Raw genomic sequence first — 12742 nt, 5'->3', positions numbered from 1 at the left:
AATTGCATTAAACAAACTAACGCAGTGGGCGTCTGAAAACGGTTTTCGCTTTTCAACTGAAAAAAACTATTACTGTTGTCTTTTCACAAAAAGAGGCCTACAACCAGATCCCATGCTTAAGCTACTAGAATCCACATTACCGGTAAAACAAGAATACAAGTTTCTGGGTGTTCTATTTGATAAAAAGTTAAACTTCCTGGCACACATAAATAGCCTTAAAATTAAAGCGAACAATGCTCTTAACATCCTCAAAGTTCTGTCCCGGAAGCGCTGGGGCTCTGACCGTAAATGCCTGCTACGCATCTACCGCACTTTGGTGCGTAGCATATTAGACTACGGTAGCATCATATATGGCTCAGCCAGACTATCTTACGTCCGACGACTTGACCCAGCCCCCTTTACAGCAGCGCAGAGTACTACTAACTTTTTCTTACGTACTCAGAATTCAGTCCTCACGACAACACATATGCTTCAACATTGTCACAGAGTTTAATGCACGCTTACACTATACAATGAAACCGAACATGATTAAGCCGCTTGTCCTGCGATATGAGGAATATGTTCGGGATTATGACATTCCTCGCGAAGTCCTCCAGGTTGCCAGGAAGCCACAGCGTTTGGTCCCGTGGTACGATGTTGAACCGTTATGTGACTGGACATTGACATATTTAAAGAAGAAAGACACCCCTCACGAACACATTATACAAGAATTTCGCGATCTTCAGGAGAAATACCAAAATTACATGGAATTTTACACCGATGGCTCTAAAACAAAAAATCACATGGATGTGTGGGGGCCGTAACACAACATTGGGAAATAAGTATTCGATTACCACAACATGCCTCTGTGTACACAGCCGAAGTCTACGCAATGTGGACTGTAGTTAAAAAGAGCGTCGCTGACAAACACGAAAACGCGGTAATATACACTGATTAATTAAGCACACTGAAGGCTCTACACGCGAAATCCGAATGTGAACCCCTGATAGGAGATATCTTAAACATGCTAACGTTAAACAAATGCGGCCGGTCAGTTAGGTTTTGCTGGGTACCAAGCCATGTTGGTATACCAGGTAATGAAGCAGCGGATAGGTGTGCATCAACGGCAGCGCGCAAATACATAACAAACACGGCGCTTCCATATCAGGATAGTATCACGGCGATTAGGAAAGCCTTGACGTCAAAATGGCAACAGGAATGGGACCATTGCTTAAGCAACAAGCTGCATTTTACTAAACCCGCAATTGGTGAGTGGAAGTCGTGCACTCACCAGCAACGGTTCTATGAGGTGATCCTGTGTTGACTTCGGATTGGACGTACACATTTAACACAAAACTTTCTCCTCCGGAAAGAAAACCCGCCGATTTGTGAAAAATGCAATCAACCTCTCACAGTAATACATATCCTTATAAGATGTCCACACGTCGAAACACAGCGACGGAAGCTTTCACACAACCTATATGATTTACATATAGCTTTACACCCTGCCCTATTACTGGCAGATGACCCGCTAGTGTCATTTACTAACCTGTTCCACTTTTTAGAGACAACTGGTTATTTACAAGAACTATAATGCAATGCAGGTTTGCCTGCTCTAACCTTGCCTTTCCTTTTGTCTTGTGACAGGCGCAGCATGGCCTTAGTTGCCTTTGTGCCATTAAACCCCAACTAACGAACCGACCATCTTCCACCTTCGTCTTTCTCTCTAGCCTTTTCATCTTTCCTCTCCTCTTTTCACTTCTGGTGTCGTCTGCCTTCTGACCTTGTTTGCTGGTGCTAAATATACTTCCCCCCCCCCCGCAGGGGCGTCTGCGCAAGCAGGCGTTTGGTGCGTTGCGACACCACGTACCCGAGCACACGAGGGTTGGACCCTCCCGCGTGTAGCCGTGCGCGGCTTAGCCGTGTCCGGAGAAAAGGGGATCCTGGGGGTTGAGCCAATGCCGGGTGTTTGGACCTTTACGGCCCCTCGGCGGCGGCAACACACCCCTTTGGCCTCGGCTTCACGTAGACGGCACCCCCGGACTGACCCACCCGGGGGAAGTCGGTAGTTGCCTTTTCCTGTCTCTCTCTCCCTCCAATCTTCGTCTTTCTCTTACTTTTCATCTTTCCTCTACCAAGGGTTAATTTTTCCAGGTAGCAAGGGTTAACCTTGTGTGAATAGCCAACCTAGGTTATTTTATATTTGGTTTTAGTGGTAATGTACAGCTGGCGTTTGCAGGCCGTGTTTCACACGCCCTGCAGCGTGCCCTTGTAGGACTCCACGGAGGGTGGCTGGCGTTACTGCCTAAATATCACATATATTTATGGATAGCTCCTTTCCTCAACTCCCTGATCGCCCTCCGAAAAGAGGGCGCACCGATGAAGTCTTTCAGTTTTTCGGACGCCAAGCCCACAACTTCCCACGTTTCCATGTAGTTCACTCGGAAAAACCAGGCGAACCAGTGCGCACCATTTCACCCTTCCTTGTATAGAAGACTCTGACTGATGTTTTTGGAGCCGGTTATAAGGCGCCCAGGATGGCAAGCGGTGATCTCCTCCTGGAGCTCCGCGACAAGAAGCAATACGAGAAACTGCCTAAGCTAGTGTCATTTGGGGATAACCAACTAACAATTACTCCGAATCGTACTATGAACACCACCCGCGGCGTTGTGTCGGACGATGACTTGCTGGAGCTCACTGAGGCCGAACTCTTGGAGGGCTTCAGTGAACAGAATGTAATCAATGTCAAAAGAATTAGGATGAGGCGAGATGGCAAAGAAATCGAAACCAAGCACTTGATAATCACCTTCGGATCAAGTGTCCTGGTCGAGTCAGTCGAGGCCGGGTACATCAAGCTCCGTCTTAGGCCGTACGTGCCAAATCCACTCCGATGTTTCAAATGCCAGCGCTTCGGTCACAGCTCGCAGAGCTGCCGAGGCCGCCAAACCTGTGCGAAGTGCAGTGCCCACGAACATACTTCTGAAGCTTGCGTGAACACTCTCCATTGTGTAAACTGTGAAGGGGAGCACGCCGCATACTCGCGGTCGTGCCCGTTCTGGAAAAAAGAGAAAGAAATAGTCACAATCAAAGTTAAGGAAAACATAAGTTTCAAGGAGGCACGCAGGCGGGTAGCATACCTGCCAAAGAAAAGCTTTGCCGAAGTGGCGCGTCAGGGGGCAGCGTCACAACGGCCTCCGGCAGCTGTCCGACCCACAAGCAGTGAGTCGGCAGTTACCACATCTGCCCCCGCGGCGGTTGCAGCTAGCGCTGTTCCGTCAACCGAGGAGAAGGGACCATCCACCCCGAAGGTGGGCGCAGCCGAGGCTGCCCCAGCCACCCCGGCCCTTTCCAGCGCTGGCAACAGCCGGCACAGCCAAATCCCTCAGGGAGCCCCATCGACCTCCGGGCTGGTGGGCGCAGGGGTCTTGCCCTCCAAGGCGGGACCCTCTCCAGTAACTTCTCGCTCGCAAGAGCACGTGTCCGGCGCCTCACAAGAGGCAATGGACACTACACGTACCCTCAAGGCGCACCAAGCGCCTAAGGAGCGGCGCTTCGAACGCTTCAGAAAGAACAAAACCCCTATTACAGGGCCTCGAAAGGGCTCTGTAATCTAAGGCATCCCTTCCGTTTCCGTAAACACAGCACCTATATTTCTTTAAATATGGATACACAAATCATTCAATGGAATATCAGAGGTCTTCTTTGGAATCTTGATGATGTGCAAGAACTCATCCATACACACAATTCAAAAGTGCTGTGTTTACAGGAAACACACTTAAAATCCAAACACACAAACTTTTTCCGAACGTATGTTACGTTTCGCAAAGATCGCGATGATGCTGTCGCTTCATCGGGCGGTGTTGCAATTTTAATTCAGAAAAGCATAGCCTGTCAACGTTTACAGCTACGAACGGCCCTTGAGGCAGTGGCGGTTCGAGTTATTCTGCTAAACAAACTTATCACAATTTCCTCGCTTTATATTCCCCCACATTATAAACTAAGCAAACATGAATTTCAGACATTTACAGATGAATTGCCAGAACCCTATGTTGTTCTTGGCGATTTCAATGCGCACAGCTCCCTGTGGGGTGACTCTCGTATAGATGCGTGAGGTCGCCTTGTTGAACAGTTCCTTTTTTCTTCTGGTGCCTGCCTGTTGAATAAGAAGGAACACACATATTACTCTCTTGCAAACAGCACCTATTCTTCAATAGATCTTAGCACAGTCTCCCCGTCTGTACTGCCTGAACTTGAATGGGAAGTTGCCGGCAACCCTTACGGCAGCGACCACATCCCTATACTGCTAAGATCACCTAAAGAAAACGAATATCCACCACACGCTCCTAGGTGGAAGATTGAGGCAGCTGATTGGGAGAAATTTCGATCTCTTGCTAGTATCTCATGGGCTGACATGTCTTCGTTAGGAATTGATGCTGCTGTGGAGTTCTTAACAGCCTTCATAATAGATGTCGCATCTAAATGCATATCAGAAGTAAATGGCTTGGCATGCAAACGGCGTGTCCCATGGTGGAACGACGATTGTAGGATCGCTCGTAAAAATCAGAACAGGACGTGGGGGTTGCTACGCGCTTCTCCCACTGCGGAGAATCTTAGCAACCTTAAAAAAGTAAAATCCCAAGGTAGGCGAACCCGCCGACAGGCCAGACGAGAAGGTGGCAGAAGAACTCGTTTACTGATGATGCCAAAGCCTGGGACGGGGTTAATAGAATAAGAGCGCGGGAAACATATTCACTGCCTTCGGTAAACACAGAAGGCGATACCCTGCAAGCTCAGGCAAACTCACTTGGGGAGCACTTTGAGCACGTGTCGAGCTCAATTCACTATTCCCATTCCTTTTTGAAACTTAAAGAAATAGAAGAACGTAAGCCACTCTTACGAAAATCCAGATCGAATGAACCGTATAACGAGTCGTTCAGTAGTGCCGAGTTGAGAGCTGCATTGAACACATGCAAAAGCACTTCACCGGGACCTGAGCGAGTCATGTATGACATGATCAGAAACTTACATACTGACAAACAACTTACACTTCTCACACTTTTCAACACTATGTGCGCAGCGGCATACCTCCCATCCACATGGAAAGAAGCGATTGTGGTCCCTGTTCTTAAGCAGGGTAAAGACCCTTCCTTGGCGGCAAGTTACCGACCGATAGCTCTTACAAATTGTCTCTGTAAGCTTTTCGAAAAAATGATTAATCGCAGACTTATACACTTCCTTGAACTCGCCAATATGCTCGATCCCAATCAGTGTGGATTCAGAGAAGGACGATCGACTACCGATCACCTTGTGCGCATTGAAGGAAATATCCACGATGCATTTGTTCATAAACAGTTTTTCCTATCAATATTCCTCGACATGGAGAAGGCGTATGACACAGCATGGCGTTACGGGATCTTGCGAGACTTGTCGGGAATGGGCATCCGTGGAAATATGCTGAACACTATTGAAAGCTATTTGTCGAATCGTACCTTCCGAGTAAAAGTCTGTAATGCACTGTCACGTCCTTTTACGCAGGAAACTGGTGTACCCCAGGGAGGTGTGCTGAGTTGCGCTCTTTTTATCGTATAATGAACACACTACGTGCTTCACTGCCACCGGCCATCTTTTATTCCGTATACGTAGACGATATACAAATAGGCTTCAAATCCTGCAACCTCACAGTATGCGAGAGACAGGTACAGCAGGGCTTGAACAAGGTTTCCAAGTGGGCAGACGAAAACGGATTTAAAATCAACCCCCACAAAAGTTCCTGTGTTGTGTTTACTAGAAAGAGAGGCCTGGTTCCAGATCCTTGTGTTCCACTCTGTGGACATGAAATACCTATCAACAAAGAACACAAATTTGTAGGTATTATACTAGAATCCAAGCTTACTTTTATACAGCACATTAAATATCTTAAAGAAAAATGTCTACGGACAATGAACTTACTTAAAATTCTATCCCACTCAACATGGGGTAGCGACAGGAAGTGTTTGATGAATGTTTATAAGAGCCTAATTCGATCACGATTTGACTATGGCGCCTTCGTATATAACTCTGCCGCTCCGAGCGCACTAAAGATCCTAGATCCTGTCCACCATCTAGGTACCCGCTTAGCCACTGGCGCTTTCAGAACTAGCCCGATTGAAAGCTTATACGCGGAATCAAATGAATGGTCCCTCCATCTACAGAGAACTTACATCAGCCTTACATGTTTCCTGAAAATACATTCCAATCATCAATATCCATGTGTTCACACTGTTAACGATATGACATGTACTACACTTTTCCATAACCGTCCCTCTGTAAGACAGCCTTTCTCGCTTCGTGTGAGGGAGCTTAGTGATCAAATGCGGGTCCCACTCCTCGAGCTTCGCCTAATGCATCCAACCAAGGTGTTACCACCTTGGGAGTGGCAGCTGATTGAATGTGACATGTCCTTTTTAGAAGTGACAAAACACGCACCAGAGATAGAAATCCGAATGCATTTTCTTGAACTCTAGCACAAGCACTCCTGCGCAGAGTTCTACACAGACGCTTCGAAGTCAAATGCCGGGGTGTCTTATGCTGCCTTCGGGCCATCCTTCTCAGAATCTGGTGTACTGCATTCGGAAACAAGTATCTTCACGGCCGAGGCCTACGCAGTACTGTCTTCTGTAGATCACATAAGAAAATCCAAACTTCAAAAATCAGCGATATATACAGACTCCCTAAGCGTCGTGAAGGCCTTGATGTCTCCCTATAGACACAAAAATCCAGTACTTAATGAGCTATATTCCGTCTTGTGTAAAGGGTATATATCTAACCAGCATATCATTATATGCTGGGTGCCTGGCCATAGGAGCATCGAGGGCAACGTTCTGGCGGACGAGATGGCCACGTCTATAGCATCGCAAGCCGTTAACCCTACAGCTGAGGTGCCTGTCACAGATCTGAGGCCTCTCTTGCGAAGGAGGCTGCGGGCCCACTGGCAACGCATGTGGGACGCGGAAAAAATAATAAGCTCCACCTAATAAAGCCACAGTGAGGTCATGTCCCTCGACAACAAAATCGCGCCGAACAGATGTCATATTCTGTCGTTTAAGAATAGGACACACATTTGGCACCCATAACTTTCTACTGACCGGAAGTGAGCCTCCAACCTGTGGTAGATGCGGGGAGATGCTGACCGTACTCCACGTCCTCCTGGAGTGTCGGGAAGCCGAATCTGAGAGAAAGAGACATTTTTCATTAGCATACCGACAGCACATTCCTCTTCATCCTGCAATGCTTCTTGGTCCAGAACCTCTTTTTAATACAGACTCAGTGCTAGGTTTTCTGAGAGATGTGGTCTTAAATGTTATTAGTCCCATGAATTCGTAGCGCCTCCTCTCTCGAGAGGATGCCACTGCGATAATTGTTTTGCATAGCACATGCCTCCAGGCCCTTGTGTTTCAAGGGCTCTAAGGAGGCATAGTGCTCTGGCATTTCTCATAATCTGATATATTTTACCTATCGTATCATTGTTTTTATATGCACCTAAATTTTCATAGTACAAGTCATACGTCATCGCCATAATTTTATTATACAGATTTCACGCACTTTAGAGCGTATATTTTAAGGCCCCTTTACAGCCACGTCACGCCAACTACATCGTAATCATAATTACACCGCAAACTCATTACCACAGACATGGCGCTCTTTGGCCATACCTGGCCCTTGCGCCATAAAACCCCATACATCATCATAAATATACTTCCCAATTCAGTTTACCAACACGCCCATGAAATGGCACTTCTTACTTCAGAATTTCATGGCGGCAAGGGAAAATCGTGTGTAATATATCCAATTCTTTTAAATTCTGGTGCACTGACCTACTTTTCACCGACTTCCCGCTCTGTTAGTTGTTGAGATTTAGCTTTTTGCTCGCCATCTCTTTTTAATTATCTCGATTGGGAAGCGCTCAACACGTCACATGGTAGTGGCCACGTGCCCGCAATCATCAAACCCTTATTATCATCGCCACCAACCTTAGTCACTAGGCCACACCGGTGGAAATTACAGCTCGGTGACTGGCCGGTTTTTATGGAGAATGCGAAACTGGAAGTGGTGTTTTTACCAGCACTATGCATTGAGGAACTCAACGAAACAATCACTAAGGTCATAATATCAGCGGCAAAAAAGCAGTACCCCAGTCATCCGGTATTGTGCGCAGAAAGCTAAATCCGTGGTGGACAAACGAGTGTACTGAAGCAAAAAAAAAAGAAAGCGAAAGAGGCCTGGGGAATCCTACGGGGTCACCTGCTTATAGCAACCTATTAAATTTCGAATAGGCCAAAGCCAAACCACGATTTATTCGAAGAAAGGCGGAGAAATCATCATGCCATAAGTACAAATCTTCTTTCAACAGTACAATAACATCAAAACGAGTGTGGGACCAGGTGAGGAGAGTACTCATCGTACACAATACCACTACGTACATGTCCAGACACACAAATAACATTACAGGACCAGGCTGGCTTATTAAGCGAACACTTTTACGTCTCCAGCTCAGCAAACTACCCGAATTTTATTGCAAATTACATGAGGAATACTGTCAGACTTCTGATATTCCTCATGAGATCCTACGGGTTGCTCAAAGGCCAGCAACATTGCCACCCGTGGTGCAATATTACAGAGCTATGTGATTTGACGTTAGCACATCTAAACAAAAAAGGCATTCCACAAGAACACATAATACAAGAGTTCCGAGCTAGTCATGGAAGATATAAAACTTGCACGGAGTTTTACACTAACGGCTCTAAAACACAACAATACGTGGGTGTCGGAATCGTAATGAAAAATTGGGAAAATAGCATTCGAATAAATAATTTTTCTTCAGTCTTACCGCCGAAGTTTATGCGATATGGAAAGCAGTTAAGAAAATTACTACCGACGAGCAGAAGAATGCCATTATTTATACCGTCTCGTTAAGTGCCCTGAGGGCTCTAAACTTAAACTCCGCGTTCGAACCTCTGCTTGACGATATCTTAAAGATAGTATTTAACAAGAAATACCGAGGAACTATACGATTCTGCTGGGTCCGAAGCCATGTTGGGATATCAGGGAATGAAGCTGCGGATAGAAGCGCATCCATGGCTGCGCACAAAAGCATAACACACATAACACTTTCATACAAAGACAGTGTCTGAGCGATTCGTAAAGCCCTAGCATCAAAATGGCAACAAGAATGGAACTGGTGCATAAATAAGTTACATGTGACTAAACTTCTGCTTGGCGAGTGGAAATCGTGCAGTCACCAAGAACGTGATCATCATCCATGACGTGGTCTTATGTCGACTTCGAATCGGACACTCTCATGTAACGCGCAATTTTTCACTCCAAAAAGAAAACCCACCAACTTGCGAGAAAGGCCATGACTGGCATAGTATTACTTGCATATATATACCTTTACACCATGCTTTCTTATTGGGAGATGAGCCGCTAGTGCCATTCACTGACTTCTTCGAGTTTTCATATGAAACTGGTTATTTACATCGATTTTAAAGCAACATTGGATTTTTCCCTGCCCTGTGACTAGCGCAGCGTGGCCTTAGTCGCTTTTGCGCCATTAAACTCGAACTAACTTTTGCGACCCTACTTCGAACCCTACGGTGTCGTCCGAAATATTGGTGCACTGGACTACAAGGTCGTGCCAGGCGGCATTACGCACTCACAGCGGCGCCGCTACTGACCTGACGTAGTCTGATGCTGCGTGCCTTAAGGCGTTCTACCAGCGCTAACGAACTTTTTTCAGGAGCCAATCTCTGTTACCTTACTATCGCTCAGTGCAAGACTCGGCTTTCTGTTTAGGAAGTTTCTCAAATGTTATTGCTGGCTCCGTACGTTGTTTGTTGTCATCAAACCTTGTGGAATCAGGGTATATGCGCGACGCAAATTGTACAGTACTTTTTGGAAGGCACGCGGGTGCCAGCGATGGAACCGATGACGTGCTTGTGCCGCAGATTGTATTTCGAGCGATCGACGAGCATAGGTTCGCCTTACAAATAATTAGTTTTGTTACCTGCCTTCTGCGAGTGTGGTTCTTCACCGTCCTAAAACGTGACAATATCGACAAAGCGAGGACAACATTGGATGTCGAATGAGTTTTCGTGCAGATGTGCAGCATGGGTTTGTAATTACTTTGACAATTCGATAAGGAATGGTTACTTTCCTTATGTTTACCGGTACAGAATATGGCATGGTAATGACTATTAGAACTTCCGTCCCATTTTGCTTACAAGTACCGGCCCTAAGCTCTTTGAACATATGGTTTCTAAACATCTTTTTTGCATACCTTGATTATCATGATATATTAATTTCCCACCAGCATTTATCCTGAAAGGTTTACGTACGATTACTCAGTTCATCGAACCTGTTCACGATCTCTCTGCCACAATCCGCGGCCAGAGACGGACGGACGGACGGACAGGCAGTCAGAGAATTTTTAGGCTTCCCGAAAGTATTTGACGAGATGTCTTATTCAAAGTTATTGTTGAAGTTGACTATCTTTAAGAAGCCCAGCGTAAAACAGTGGTTCTCCTATATTCGCAATTGTAAGCAGTAAGTTCATATTCAAGATAAAAAAAATTTAACTTGCAGACGTTGCTTCCGGAGGTCCCAAAGGGATTGCCTTGGGCCCTCTTTTTTGTTTTATTTATTCATCTTTCTAAAGATATTACGATGCCAATACGATATTTTTGCAATGCGACGACAGCTACGCCTGCCAGTCAAGTGAAACTAAGTTTAACTCTCCAGGACGTAAAAGACATTGCCGGTGTGAGTGGCAGATGGTATTAAATGCGTGTACGTCAGTTGATGTAAGGAGAAAGAAACGTATTTTGGTATACACGGTCTTTTTAAGCGCCAGTAAGCTTAGCAAATTCCTGAAACTGAATTATTTGGGCTTATGAATAACTTATGATTTAACATGAAATTTGCACACAGATCACGGTTACTCCAAAGGCGTCGTGGAGCCTCCTGGGAAAATTGACTAGAAGTGTTGAAATGAATGCTTGTCTTAGAAGGCGTCGCTATGCCCAATTATTCAGTTTAGAAAAGTCATATGAAGTACCATTAAACGTAATTGCTTAATAATGGAAAAGATAGGATGGCTTGCTACAGGTATATATTAAATAAATACCGGTATTTACGCTCTCCAAATGTGCTTTGAAAACAAGCCCACCTTCCCTTACCTAGTAAGATCAAGTGAAAATTAACAAATCGAAATAAATTGAAGTAGAATCCGAATAATGCACGAGATACTGAAAGAGTAAGTATATTCCTTCTCCAAATTCCCACAATGATTGCTTTAAACACACATTTTTCTCTGCGGAAAATGAGTGAATTGGACATGAGTGAATTGGACAGGTTTTCCAATTGGTTCGTCTATACGTGTGAACTTATTGTTGGAAACTTTGAATGAATGGATGTTCCCGGACGTTGTATACTGCCATTACATCCGTTCCTTTTTCCTTTAAGGGATTAACATCTCTTGTGCTTATTCATTTTTCAAGTGCTTACGTTGTTTATGCCTTGCTGCCTGTGCAATGGGAGTGTCTTATGTCGTAGAGCCTCTGTTTTTCTACCTTTGTAATAGTCCTAGTTGGGCTTACTGTACTAATAAAATGATGAATGGACGGGTGAATAAATATTTAATTTTGGTCGACTTGGTGATTGCGACCACTAATAAACTATATATTAGCGTTAGATATTATGCAAAAAGAGAGTAGTTTCAAGATTATGCGTAATGATATCTTTAAAACTGACAGCATAAATCGGTCACAGCATGACAAAAATTATATACCTTACAATTACATATCTCGAATGAAAACAGCGTGCGCTAAGTATAAGTCTACTCGGAAAAAGCGCATCGCCTTGCCGAGCAACAGCGTTGCAGTAATGGAGGGTTCTGCGAATTAATTTCCTGATATGATGTTTCCTTACAGCGTCCTCGCAACTCGTAATGGAGGCACCTCGGGCGAAGGGAGACACATGTGTGACACATAAAGTGTGGAATACGCAGTTCCTGTGCGCCAAAAGTTTCAACGCCGAAGTGGAGGAGCTACAAGAACACATAGGCGATCAGTCAAAAGAAATTTGCAGGCACGTACTGGCATGCTGATTAAAGGGCGTTTAGACTTTTACTGTGACGGCCACTTTAGCCGCCTTCAAGGTGTTCGACACACTTTATAACCGCGCGCACCGCATACAGAACGCCGTGACAATCAGATTTGTCGAACATGGCAGCGCTAAGCGCCAATCGAGAGAGACGTTTAGCGCCAGTTCACACAAGGCCGCTACCGTAATACAGGATTGTCGGACGTTGGTGGCGACATCGTGTGACGCTTCGTGTAACCACAATGCCTTACAGAGAACAGTTCGTGTTCCATGCATGTTCTTGTCGAAGAAAAGAGAAACATATGAAAAGGCGACGTGTTCAATATTCCACCGCTGTTGAAACAGTACTCTAGCACCGAAGTAAAATAGACTTTGTCATTGCGATATTCGGTTTGTATCTCTGAGGTGTGCCCAACCAGGGGGCGCCACCACTTCGACCGCTCACGTTTACGTCTCCGCTCAACAGGTAATCTGCCCGATTAGCCTGCGTTTACTAAAATGTCTCTGGTGTAAGAAAAAAAACTAGAGCGCCTGAACAGGAGACTTGAATATGGCATAAACAAGCACTTCTTTGTGTCCTCTTCGTTTCTTGTCCTTACTGCGCTGCAGTTCTTTTTCTAATAAT

The 12742-nt window shown here is 45.3% G+C and overlaps 1 protein-coding gene across 1 annotated transcript in view; it reads left to right on the top strand.

The window, feature by feature from the left end:
* The window catches only part of LOC129381720 (uncharacterized), a 69871-nt gene extending 57727 nt beyond the window's left edge, over positions 1 to 12144 (top strand). Inside the window, exon 5 of the mRNA XM_055064787.2 lies at positions 11946 to 12144. Within this exon, the coding sequence (XP_054920762.2) occupies positions 11946 to 12121 (176 nt within the window). The 3' untranslated portion in view covers positions 12122 to 12144. The remainder of the gene's footprint in view (positions 1 to 11945) is intronic.
* Positions 12145 to 12742: the final 598 nt, after the last annotated feature.

Source organism: Dermacentor andersoni, chromosome 11, assembly GCF_023375885.2.
Source record: "Dermacentor andersoni chromosome 11, qqDerAnde1_hic_scaffold, whole genome shotgun sequence".
NCBI lineage: Eukaryota > Metazoa > Arthropoda > Arachnida > Ixodida > Ixodidae > Dermacentor > Dermacentor andersoni.
This window is presented reverse-complemented; position numbering and strand designations above follow the sequence as displayed.